The sequence below is a fragment of the Phalaenopsis equestris genome, unplaced genomic scaffold, assembly GCF_001263595.1.
Source record: "Phalaenopsis equestris unplaced genomic scaffold, ASM126359v1 Scaffold000340, whole genome shotgun sequence".
NCBI classification, from domain to species: Eukaryota; Viridiplantae; Streptophyta; class Magnoliopsida; order Asparagales; family Orchidaceae; genus Phalaenopsis; species Phalaenopsis equestris.
Window position 1 is genome coordinate 87,693 of NW_018164782.1, and position 12,730 is coordinate 100,422.

Below are 12,730 nucleotides of genomic sequence, written 5' to 3' on the forward strand. Positions count from 1 at the left end.
TGAATCTGCAGCAACAAAACATTTTCACATCACTTACACATTTTTCTTTAGTTTAAATAACCCGTAGGACCATTTCTTTAGGCTTTTTGCACACCTCTATTGTGTAATTATAAGTCCTAACGTTTTAGGATTCCGAGGTTACCGTATGGTACGGTGTAAATCCTCCCGTCCTTTAGGCTATTTGCACAGTCTGACGTCGTGCAAATATAAGTCCTAAATCTTAAATAATTTGCAGGATTGAAATATTAAATAATCATCACTTCAAAGACATAAAGCCGAACATTAGGATAGTTGGGATATCTCCGGGGTTTCTCCTGGATCTGTGATGTCCCCTACTTTTCTTCCATTTGGATGCCTTAAATAATTGTTCATAATTTTGAGTTATCCCCATTTGATTTTCCCATGTCCAATCGTGAAAACCTAAACTTTGAAATCCTGAAAACAAAATCACCTGATCTTAATCGAGAGTCTTCTTAAGTGATTTCGATCATTTAAGATGTAATTAACTATAGGGGCTTGCCTCTATAGGGAACCAGGAACCCAGATAAAATAAACCCTATCTAATTTTTTATGTTAGATAGGGGAACTTGTTGGCCTTTTTATAAAAATATTTCGCAGACCAAACGGATGTCACAAATTGTTTAGTCTAGATGATTAAATCCCTATTACAAGTAATATATTTATTCTTCGGGATAAGTGTATTGCTTGTAGTATTGCGTTAAATCATAAACTATTTAAAAATGTGGTAATCCTACAATGCAACCAGTCATAATTTACACCTCTTTAAGGTTCCTTGGTGGAGACATCCAGGATTGCTTAAACTTTTTTTAGTTTTACTTTTATTCTTAGGGCGTGAGCAAGTACTCAACGAAATTTTTTGAACTCACTCCAAAAGTTTAATTGAGGGGGTTGAGCTTTAAGTTGAACTGTCTCAGAGTATTAAAGGTTTCTTTTAGGTCCTCTACATATTCTTCAAATGATTTGCTTGTAATGAGAAGATCATCAATATATACCTTAATATTCTTTCTTTTTAATTTTTTAAATACAATGTCCATAAATCACTGGTAATTAGCTCTAGTGTTTTCAAGCCAAATGACATTAAATTGTAATAAAAAAATCTCCTCTCTAGCAATGAAAACAATTTTTTCAGCGTACGCGAGGAGTGCATCTTGATCTGATGATATCCCGGAAAATGGGTTTAAAAAGCTCATAATTGAATGTCATGCGACTAAATATATCATGGCATCGATCTGTGGCAAGGGTAGCTACACTTTAGGCAAATCGCATTCAAGTTGGTGAAGTTTACGCACATTCTCCACTTATCAATCTGGATATCGTACCTAGCGAATGAATTTAGAATCCAAAAGTTTTTAAACTTCTTGTCGGATAATTTCAGCCAAGGTGGTCGATACAATTTGCATTTTCTGTTTGATGACTATGGTGTTGAGATTGACGTTGAGCGGATGGCAAGTGATGTCGATATCAACTCCCGGCATTTCATACGCAATCCAGGCGAATATGTCACGGTGATCCCTCAAGGTTGAGATTAATTGCTCCCTATGCTCTTGGCTCAGGTTGGAGCTGACCTGGAATGTTTTTTCGCACTCCCCCTTGGAGATAGTACTCATTCGGTGGTCACAGTAGTCTCCAGACTGGTGCCTTTGTTTGAGTCGAGTTCGAAGAGATTCTTTTGTACATTTCACACAGCTCGCAGATAATATGTTCAACATTGGACTAGATCTCCTCGTACAATTATGATTTCTACTCTCCCAGTGAATTTTATCCCTACATGGTAGGTGAAAGTCACTGTTTGAATGTGTTAAGAGCACGATTCTACCAAAGATGTCATTGTAAGAAGTTGTGTGTTGACAACTATAAAATTCATCATGGTTGTATACTGCTTGTCTCATTCTTCCCAAGTTACTAGGAGGGAGAAAACTCTGCAAGTCTCTTTTCCCTTGCCTGAGAATCGATACAGTAAAGCGGAAGTAGGCTTTAGTTGAGCGTTCGTCAAATTCAACTTCTCAAAAACCTTCCTAAAGACGATGTTGACTAAACTCCCTATGTTAATCAAAATGTTTTTGATTTGGTGATTTGTCTATTACCGCAGTCACGACAATAGTGTCCTTAAGAGAATTCCTGTTGTCGGGTAGGTTGGCCCCGGTGAAGGTGATTGATGGATGAATTGTGGAAATCACTTTAGCTAAATTGGTGGAATGGACATCTCTTACTTTCAATCACTTCAAGCTTAAATGTAGTGACACTTCAGGTGTCCTTCCCCACCAAAGATGACGGGTATGACACCGACAATGTGTACAATTGTAGCAAAGACTGGTTTGTCAAAAACAGCTTTGGCAAGCGCTTTACCTTGCTTCTTTGTGTTGGCCTCTAGCGCAACGAACTTTTTTAACTTTTCCACTCTAATTAACTCTTCGATTAAATTTCTAAGATGCAACATTCATCAGTATCATGTTTGTGGTTTCGATGATAAGTGCAATACTTATTGGAATTGCATTGGAAGCTCCCCGCTTTCTGTTAAGTCCAGTTTCATTTAACTGAAGGAAGGGAAAGTAGGAAACTGAATGATGAGAATAAGAGGAATCGAACAGTCGAGAACCCGAAGAGGGGAAGGTGAAGCAAGAGGTCGAGAAGTTGAAGAGATACTTTCGTGTATAAATCCACGTGAAGGGGGGGACGGTAGAGGGACTTAACTTACCTGAGAGTCCAACAGCAACATGGAAGGAAGTAGAGGAGGGATCGCGGGATCGCGCAAGCCTCGGTGGTTGCAGTGAATGTGGCTAAGGAAAAGATAAGGGAGCTTGGCAGAGGCGGGGCAGGCGTCGATGTCGTGTGACCGATAGAAGGAAAGGACACACATCATGCGAAAGGGAGAGGGGGTCGCGCAACCATCATGAGGAAGGAGGCGAAGCGAGCAAGGCGTGTTTGCGGGTTAGGATTCGACCAAAAGGAGAGGTACGGTTTTAATAATTAAGTTAATTAATAAAACTTGTGAGTGTGTGTGTTATAATTTAATTAGCATTACATAATGTTAAAAAATGAAAATTTAATACTTAAATAATGTAAATTTAATAGCTAATTATAATGATAACTAATTAAGTTTTTTGTAATATCAATACATATATTTAGGCTTCCAACTTTAGAAGAGTCGACGTCAAGACAAATAAAATAACAAATTAATCGCATCAAAGTGAGTACACCTACTGTTAATCTATAGTAATATTTTGGTTATTCTCTACTATTTTACAGTAGTAGGTATTTATACAAGCTTTATTTTGATTTATATGTCCTTTCTTTTATTATTCACATTGTTATGAATGTTTTTAACTACATACTATCATGCATTGGTGTATATTATATATAGTATATTGAATTGAATGCGACGAGTGAATGAATGATATATTTATATTGACTGCTTGAATGTGCACTACTGACTATGATGGAGCCCCCCTTTATGGTACTAACAGGAAAACACTAAGACACCCGTACACGTAAATTGGAAAAAGATATTGATATCGAAGTATCTTAAGTGTTAAAATTTTCAGACGGTGCTCTTGTGATGGTTGTACAGATATATAATGATATTGATATCTAATCGATATAGTCAGATTTTGTGAATAGCATCAAATGTTTATATTGATTTATTAAAAGCTAACTGAAGTGCATATTACTTTTATTTTCCCTTATATTATTATAGTTTAAAAGTACGGATATTCACTAACTTTGTTTAATTTAGCAGTATTAAAATTAACATTTTATGTTTAATTAAGTAATTAAAAGATGAAAGATAGAAGAAAAATATTTATAGAAGACATGGGCATCCAACAACGAGGTAAATTTAAATATATTATTTTAATTTAATTTAATTTATGACTTTCATTTGTTAAATGATAAATGAACATAGAAATTTAATCCTCACGGTCTGATCGTCTGTACATGTCTTGATTAATTTTAAGCCTTGGGTCGGGTCGTAAAGCTTTCATCGATGGGGGTCACTTAAGAATTTTTTGTTTTGGATAGCCTCTAAGATTTAATCCATCGACACTCTCAACGAAGTGTCTTCTATCATGGAGGACTAAGGTACATCCCTCCTCTCTGGTCTCCTTACGACTAGTCTTCGAGTTGGCTGCTCTGGTTCCTGCTACTAAGGAAGTCCTCTCGAGGTATTTTGATGATCCCTTCATACGAATTACTTAATAAGTCACTGGAGTCCACGAAAATATCCTCTTGAACTTTTCTTTCGTCTCTAGTTCCAAAGGAATTCGGCAAGGAATTGTATTCTTCGGTTGAAATATGATCATTAGCCAGTTCAAAGAGTTTGGCCAACATTTGCGGCTTGCATAGCAGAATGGGCCCTCACGTAGACCATGTGCAAGTGTTACAAAACGACGACGGGCTCGACATCTCCAACATCTAGTATAACTAATTGGAATCGAGTGATAAAGCTCCTCGGGCTTTCGGATGGAACCTGTCGAAACTCAAATAAAGCTTGAGAGTTTTGTGTGATTTTTGAGTTTTGGTGAATTGAGCCACAAACATTCGCTTGAACTCATCGAAGAAAATAATAACTTCTATTGGCAAGTTATTAAAACATCGCAATGCCGGCTCTTTGAATGTCATAAAAAATAAATGACATTTAAGAGTGTAATTTATCCGCCAAACATACTATTGATTCAAAGGAGACTCCGTGAACAGCAGGATCCGTCCTTTCTTTAATGGAGTCCAGGAAATGGATCTTGAACTTCTTATGTGGCTCTGCTTCAGTAATTTCCCCCGAGAGAGCATTCTTTAATGGCTTTCTTCTTCTTCTCGTTCTCTCTTCGTCTTCGGAAGACTCGAAAGTATTCTCTCTAGGGACATATAGTTAGACGTTTGCATCTTCTTCCTCTCCTCGCATTTGAGCCAAGGCTCTATTTGCGCTGGTTCACGATAATTCCTCCTTGGAGATTGGAGTCCTTGTAGTTCTCATCTTTGTGTTATCAATCATGACGATCCAGTATGAATTCTCGAGCAATCCCTAGAACGAGTTCTTGTTACCTCCTACCTTACTTCTTCAACCATCTTTTGCCTTTGTTTTCTTAACTCATTCATCTGTTGTAACACGATCTCTCGTTCTCCTTTGTCTCAAAATCTCATTGTTATATCAGTATTAATTACACATTTAACATACTTTTTAAGGACATTGAATCCTTTTAAGACATAGAGTCTCATATTATTCGTGAGTTTGTACAATCTGAGAGAGATCTTGTGAAGAAGGCAGAAACGAGTTGAGGATTTCAGAGTGTTTGTGTTGTTATTAAAGATGATGAGGAAGAAGAGAGAAAAGAAGTGGCATTCCCTTCTTTCCTTCCTATTTATATCTTCTAGAATATACTTGCTCTTGTAAGCCTAAAATACTAAACAAATATTATGTTGCAGCTTGCGTTTTGTTGGTCCTATTAAGACTAGCCGTTGATAAATTCCTAGGGGTGAATGTCATGCAGCAAATAAATAGACATGGATGATGATAAAAAGGAGTTTTCCTTCCTCCTGTCGTGAAAATTTTTTCAACAAACTTCACGTAACTTGATGAATACAGGCAAACTCGGTCTGGGAGCTCGTTGGGTGTGGCGAGCTCAAGGAGCATAGGTGAACTTAATCAGCGAAGTTCGCATGAATAACAAGTATTAGCGAGATCAATCAAAGGAGCTCGTGTAAACACTAACATGCTCGACAGAGGAGAACGTCAAGTCCTTTTGATAGGCAAGCCGAGTAGTTGTCACCTCCAAGGGTGGCCAGCGTGTATGGTCAATTCTGTCAAGGTCAATGCTCCAAAGGCGTGGTGAAAGGGCTCGATCCGCTAGGCCCATAGGGCTCATAGAATGTTTGGGATTTTCTATTATTTTGAATATCTATTTTTGGATGTACATATAAATATAAAGTAAAAAAATTGGATTTCCTCTAGATGAAATGGCTTCTGTAATATTCTCATATAGTTGAGAGAATCATCTCATAACCATTTGAAGTTGTTGGGTTGCATATAATACAATGTTGAAAATAAACAGAGAAAAAAAATGTAATTATAACAAGACACCTCAAACACAAGCACTATAACAAAGATAACAAATAAGATTGTGTATCGATTCCATGCAAATATTGAGAAAAGGTAGCTGCTTTCACATATACCCTATCATATCCAAGTTGGCGAACATCTTCAAGCCTTCTTGTTCGAATGTGCTTACGTAATTTAAGAGTAAATCCAGAAGGAGTTGTATTTTTGTCCCTGCATCAATAAGAAATTACATGTATTAGAAAAAAGGCCATTGTATTTGAAATTCATGTTAATTTGTGCACGGTATATATATGTATGTATGTATATCAAAGTTACCTCACATATTCAGTTGTGTGCAACCTGACGCCACTTTCCATCAGTAGCAAAACCTTCTCACTCTCCCCAGACTCCGTAATACCGCTGCTATTCATCAACTTGAAAAGATAAGTCTGTTGAAGTATGAAAAAAAGCTTCTTAGAATATCATTATAGCAAGAAGAAGGTGATGACAATTGCCTGAAGATTCAGAAACAAATTGAAAACATTAATGACTTAATAGTTAAGAATATCAGAACACTTAGCAAAAGGGACAACAGAGATAGTATGCCTTTCAATTAGCATGGCATAGGTTAAGCAAAATTTATCATTCAACGGGAGAAACAAAAGCAAATCAAACACTAGTTAAGAAAAGCTCATAATTGGCAGGTCTATAGTGTAATACCAAAGTGCAATTAGCAACTGAAAATTTAGAAGAAATACCTGAAACTGATCGCAAAAAAAGAAATAATAACTATTAGTCGATGACAAAGATGAGAAAACAAAGACAATGTTCGCAAGGGTGCCTGCACAAAGATTTTATTTAGGAGCATTTGCATACATGTCACCCAATTCTTATGTTTGTACATATCTAATACCTAAACTTTATTTTTTACATTAAGCTCACATAAAAAATACCAGCATTTTAACTTTTAAAAAGTGAAATACATCATTTCATGCATAGGTAGGTATGCAAAATTTGAAGTTTAGGTGTTAGATATGTAAATAAATAGGGATTGAGTGGTATGTATGTAATCTTCCTTTTATTTATGAAGCCTCGTTCAATTACAGCTTTATCTTGAACTGTTAAGGTTCGGATAGGCATGAACACAGCTCAAATTCAGCTTACTAAACCTAGCAAGCTCCACACAACCTAGACCCAAGCTTCGGCACAGTAAGAAGCTGAACTTGAAATGATGATCACGAACAATTTTAACCAAGGGGCATTTACATACATAGCACACAATTCTTATGTATGTACATATCTCACCCACAAACTTTCATATTTATACAAATAGCACACAAATCTTTAATGTTACATCCAAAATAGCACTATGACTGCTTTTTAAATGTAAAATACATATTTTCATGGATTAGCCTAAAGCACTGAAGTGTTATGCATGTGAATATGAAAGTTTAGGTGTGAAATATGTAAATACATAAGAATTGTGTGCTATGTATGTAAAATTCCCTTTAAAAAAAGGTAGAAGACAGATAGATTTTTTAAAACTTGAATCAACCTCAAAAAAGAGCAAGCTTGCTCGTGTTTGGCTCGGTTTTTTATTATTCAAGGATAATTTAACTATAAAATCAATATATTTACACTTTTGCGCCTGTTTCAATCATATTATTGGGAATTTGATAAAAATGAAAAACACAGGTTAGAATTTATGATGAATTTTGATATTTGAGATGATTGATTTGTAAATAACAAGTTCCGGGTGGTTTAAATGAAATTGACCCAAATTAAAAATATAAGCAACTTTCTCATTGTCATCAACCAACAACTTCCATTTAATTAAGATAGTTGGAATACAGAAAGCAACCAGTAAAGAGAACAGCTCACACTGCAACTCCCTTTTCCTGAATATAACTAGGCAGCCCAAGCTACACAAAATCCAGAGCAACAATCAACAAAACCTATGGTAGGGAAGTAACTTTTAAAATATTGGGTCAAGGGTGCCAAAAGAAGAGTAAAATAAGACAAATAGGAACAACTTTTAGACCTTCATACCTCCTTAAGAAATAAATAAAAAAACTCCTTGGACGGCTACATAAACATGAAATTGGTCAGTAGCGTGAGTATAATAATTGAAAAGGGACTAATTTTCTCTTTGAACAGTTATTTCTATCTATTCATGCACAATTTCATATCCAAACAATGCTCTCATTCCCTTTCAGCTCATTGATAATAAAGCATGTAGTAGAACTATGCCTCTTTTTTTCTTAACCGCTTCCCAAATCTTTCATGCTTCTCTTAAAACTTCTGAGATTAACTTATCAAATTCATTACAATGGGTTTAACAAAATTCTATGTAGTTGGCCAACTAAGACTAAGCAGTTAAGCTCCAGGATCATAACTTTCAGCTTAGGGATACCTTAATATTTAAGTAATGTTGTTACAAATTTGGTTTATGAATTCTGCAAATTTTAGCATCTGGCCCTTGTTGGATTAGGAAAAAAACTAAAGAGACAATTTTTAACTGTCTGGAAACTCTCTAAAGTTTCGTGATGCCTAAATCAATCCTCACCTGTAGGAAAATTTTAACAACTAAAGAGAGAATCATAAAGCATGGCAGAGAAGTTATAGAAGCTCATAAATCCTAGTCAACTCCAATGAATGGCCTATTGGGCTAATAACCAGAAAGAACAATAATTTTCCATGGCTACCCTATAAATTTGTTAGGAAACCAAAGAAAATTAAATGAAAATCAACTTGGTTAATAATGAATCCGCAGCCAATAGTTTAAGCTTTTCAACTCTCTTTTTTCATTTCATTTCATTAAATTTCCTGAAATAAAAACACAAAATATTGGAGATTTCAGCAAATCAACTTGGTTAATAATGAATCCGCAGCCAATATTTTAAGCTTTTCAACTCACTTTTTTCATTTCATTTCATTAAATTTCCTGGAATAAAAACACAAACTATTGGAGATTTCAGAGTATCGTGTTCCGATTTTTGCTCTATGAAGGTAAGAGAATACCTCATGTCAGAGAAAATAAAACCACTACAAGGTCAATTAACTCACAATACACAGAATCCTGACAGCAATGTAAACCGTTCGCTATGGAAACCAGATCGATTGTAATGGTGGATTTGAGATAAAACAATGGATACAGACAATAAGAGGATCAGTTAGGGTTCTGAGCGGAGGCAATACTTTGGGGGAGATGTCGTAAACGTTGGCGCATCGCATCCCTATGAGTCTTCTAAGGCATTTCACCTCAGCGGCCACGTCGGCCGTGTTCATTCTAACCTTCACCATGTTCGTTTCTCCTACTCGATTACCCTTTGCTTCCTCCCCAGAATTCCCAGCCCCTGAGAAGTCGCTCTTCCTCTTCTTTTATGCCCCTCAACGCTGGAATATCTTTAGCAGCCAAAAACAGTGAGAGGCAAATAAACCCAAATACTTAAAACCAGTTGCCCCATGAACTTACTACACATAGATATATTCATGATCATGATCATACTTGGAGTATTTGTTGGGGTTTCAAAAATAAGCCCCAATTTTCAGGGGAGTCATCTTTCCGAAGTACTCCTTAATTTTTATTGGGTTTATGAGTTCTACTAAAGAAACTTGAAGTGGAGTGAATCTAGAAGTACATCATGATAGTCCTTCATATCTCTTTGGGAAGAATGACCTATTTCCATTTTCGGATGAGGGTCATCTTTCTCTCTCCAACCGTCATCCTTCAAGTTGTTATGGTCAGCTTGTATGCCAAACTTTCGTGCTTTTGTAAAATGAATGTTCATATATTCTTCAGTCTCAATGTGGTCGTTCGCTAGCTCTAGAAGCTTCGCTAGCCCGTCGGTTTTTCTTGAACCCAAAAAGTATCAGAATTATGAGCTCTTTAATCCTTGTGCTAGTGTTGTCTTGAAGGCTACTAGCTCCGGGTTTTAGACTTCGAGCATCTCCTTCTGGAATCTCGTTATATAAGATCACAGACTCTCATTCGGTCCCTGCTTCAGGTACCATGAAGAATCTAAATCTCTTAGTGGTTTTTGGGCACTAGCAAATTGCCCCAAAATTAACTTTTTGTAATCCCTAAAGGAGTTAATACTTCCTACGAAAAGGCCATTGTACCTCCTAAGAGCATAATCTCTTAGTGTGTTGTAGAATAGTTAACATTTTAATGCGTCTAAAATTTTGAGAAAGCGAATTGTCAACTCAAATGGCGCAATATGGTCAGCGGGATTGCTTTTGCCCTTGTATGGTTCCAAGGTAGGAACCTTGAAATTTTTTGGTGGTTTTGCCTCCATAATATGTTGAGTGAATGCATTTTCCATGATAGATTTCTATCGCTCTTGATGTCGGTCCTTCCCTTTGTGTGGATTTGGCGTTATCCTGGTAACAAGATTCTTCTTCTCGTTCGACTGCTGGTGCTACATTTTGAATAGAATGCTTGGGTGCTAGGATCGCTTGTTGAACTGGCAGATGGGGCGTTGGTGGATTAGGTTGCATGAGAGGTTGCGCCCTTTTCTCAAGTAACGTTCAGGCCAACTCCGTAATTCGCTTGACCATCTGGTCATGGAGGGCTTAAATTTGTTGTTGTTTGAATTCTCAGGCAGAATCCAGGTTGAAAGTGTCTCCTTGGTGAGTTACTTTACCCCATCTTGCTTATTGTCCTGTAGACAGCGTGATTCCACGCTCACAACACCCTTTAAGATGTTGGATCCTAAATTGTTCAGTGGATCACGCCTAAGGTACAAAGCGTTAATTGAATGAAAAGCAAGAAGAAAAATTTTAGCACTCAATGCATGTTTGTTCATGAGGTTTTTTTTGTCCCCTTTCTTGAAAATTATTCCCCTATTTATAATTCATATGTAGGATTCTTAAGTTACATGAGGATTCCTCATTAAAGAGAGGAACATTAATATAGTTAATGAGCTGTTACGTTTACAATTTTTATAACTAAATATTATTTATTTTGACCTCATGACTGATGTCAACACCACAATACTTCTGTAACTCCCTTGAATCCTACTTCACTTTTGTGACCATTCAGTTTTGGTTATTTAGATAACGTTTGATCACACTTCATTTGTTTGTAGACCCTTCTTCATTTGGTTATTTTTTATGCTTTTTGGTAGTCTCATTCTGTGGCATCTTTACCTTACCTAAAGCAACTATTAGTCTTCATGATAAGAATTACCTGATGATCAGTGCTGATTTATTTGTTTGATGCTTGTCATTCGTTCGCTCCCTGATATCGTTTAATTGTTTGATGAACAATTTATGTTCTTTATATTTTTGATTAATTGACAAAGTATATGAAGAAAAAAAAGACTACTAAGATGATGATGTGCAAGCAAAAACCTATCCAAAATGTGAATAAAGGGTGTTATTAATGCAAGATTGAAATCTTATAGGTATAAGAAAAAAAAATAAAAGAGTAATTCCTATATTGATTATATTTTACATTTTTTGTTAATTTTTTTTCTCGCGTCTAACTCAATGTTATTATAATTTATAACAGAAAACAAAGATAAATAAACAATAGTTGAAGATCATGAAGATGCATCTATAACAATCACTTTCTCTGTTATGCTCTAATTTTTCATTTCATCTACTGCAACTACTCTCTCTGTTATGCCTTGATGTTTAACATAGGTCTCGTTGTAAAAGTTTTATTTTTTACTACAAGCTTTTGCTATCGTGTGCTAATGGTATAGCCACTTTAACAAAAATTCAGACCATCTTTAAGCATAAATAATTCATCCATTAGCTGCTCTGAGATGATGAACATAATTAGGCAAAGGAATTTTTAGTTTTAAAGAAGCATGACAACCATATATAATAAGGAAAAGAATAATATGATTTTGTAATAAGAAATTTTTAGATGTTGTAATGAAGAATGCGAACATGGTTGTCTAGATGAATTTGATTGTATATAGAATCAAAGCACGAGTATCTTTAGGAATATTTCTTGGATATGTTGTACTCTGAGTAAGCATCCATTATTTGAACTATTTTTTCATCGGTACAACAGATGCAAAATGGTTGTACAGAATCATGTGATTAGTATTATGATACCTACAATGTAGCTTAGTACAATCGGGTACAACATGATTGTACTGAATGACCTCAATGTCTCATAAAATTTGATGCATAATTATCATTAAAAAAAATTTAGAAAAACCATGATGTATCGGTTGTGCTGAACTATCTAACCGCCTTTATAAACTTTGGTATAGCTTCGCTACAAGTTGTACAAATAAGATTGAATGTAAATATAGTGTTGCATACAAAAGAATATGGTCTTGCATACAAAAGTATAATTCCAAAATTCATCTCAGTAGAGCCATATTGTATCAATTGTACCAAATTATTATCACTCTAATGAATTTACATTACCTTCCTGTAAAGCAAAGGTACATAGTAGTACTAACATAAACAACATGATCAATAACAGGAGACTCAAATTTACTCATTACAACTATGTTGTATTGGTTATACTGAGCAACCTAACAGCCTTTTGTTGACATCACTTTTGGTTGAGGTCTAGAAACTTCTTCAGTAGCCTAGGTCTAGCCATAGGATTTTCCTATTGACTAGTCTTAGAAAACTAGAAAAGGTACCTTCACCATTAGAAATTCAAAACTCTTCTTTTTACTCAACTTGAAATTCCACATATTGACTTTA

The 12,730-nt window shown here is 35.6% G+C and overlaps 1 protein-coding gene across 1 annotated transcript in view; it reads right to left on the reverse strand.

Moving 5' to 3' along the window:
* Positions 1-9,535, reverse strand: part of LOC110025890 (nuclear export mediator factor NEMF homolog) — a 71,908-nt gene extending 62,373 nt beyond the window's left edge. The window contains 3 exon segments of the mRNA XM_020726576.1: positions 6,178-6,280; positions 6,386-6,498; positions 9,248-9,535. Coding sequence (XP_020582235.1) covers positions 6,178-6,280; positions 6,386-6,498; positions 9,248-9,352 — 321 coding nt within the window. The 5' untranslated portion in view covers positions 9,353-9,535.
* Positions 9,536-12,730: the final 3,195 nt, after the last annotated feature.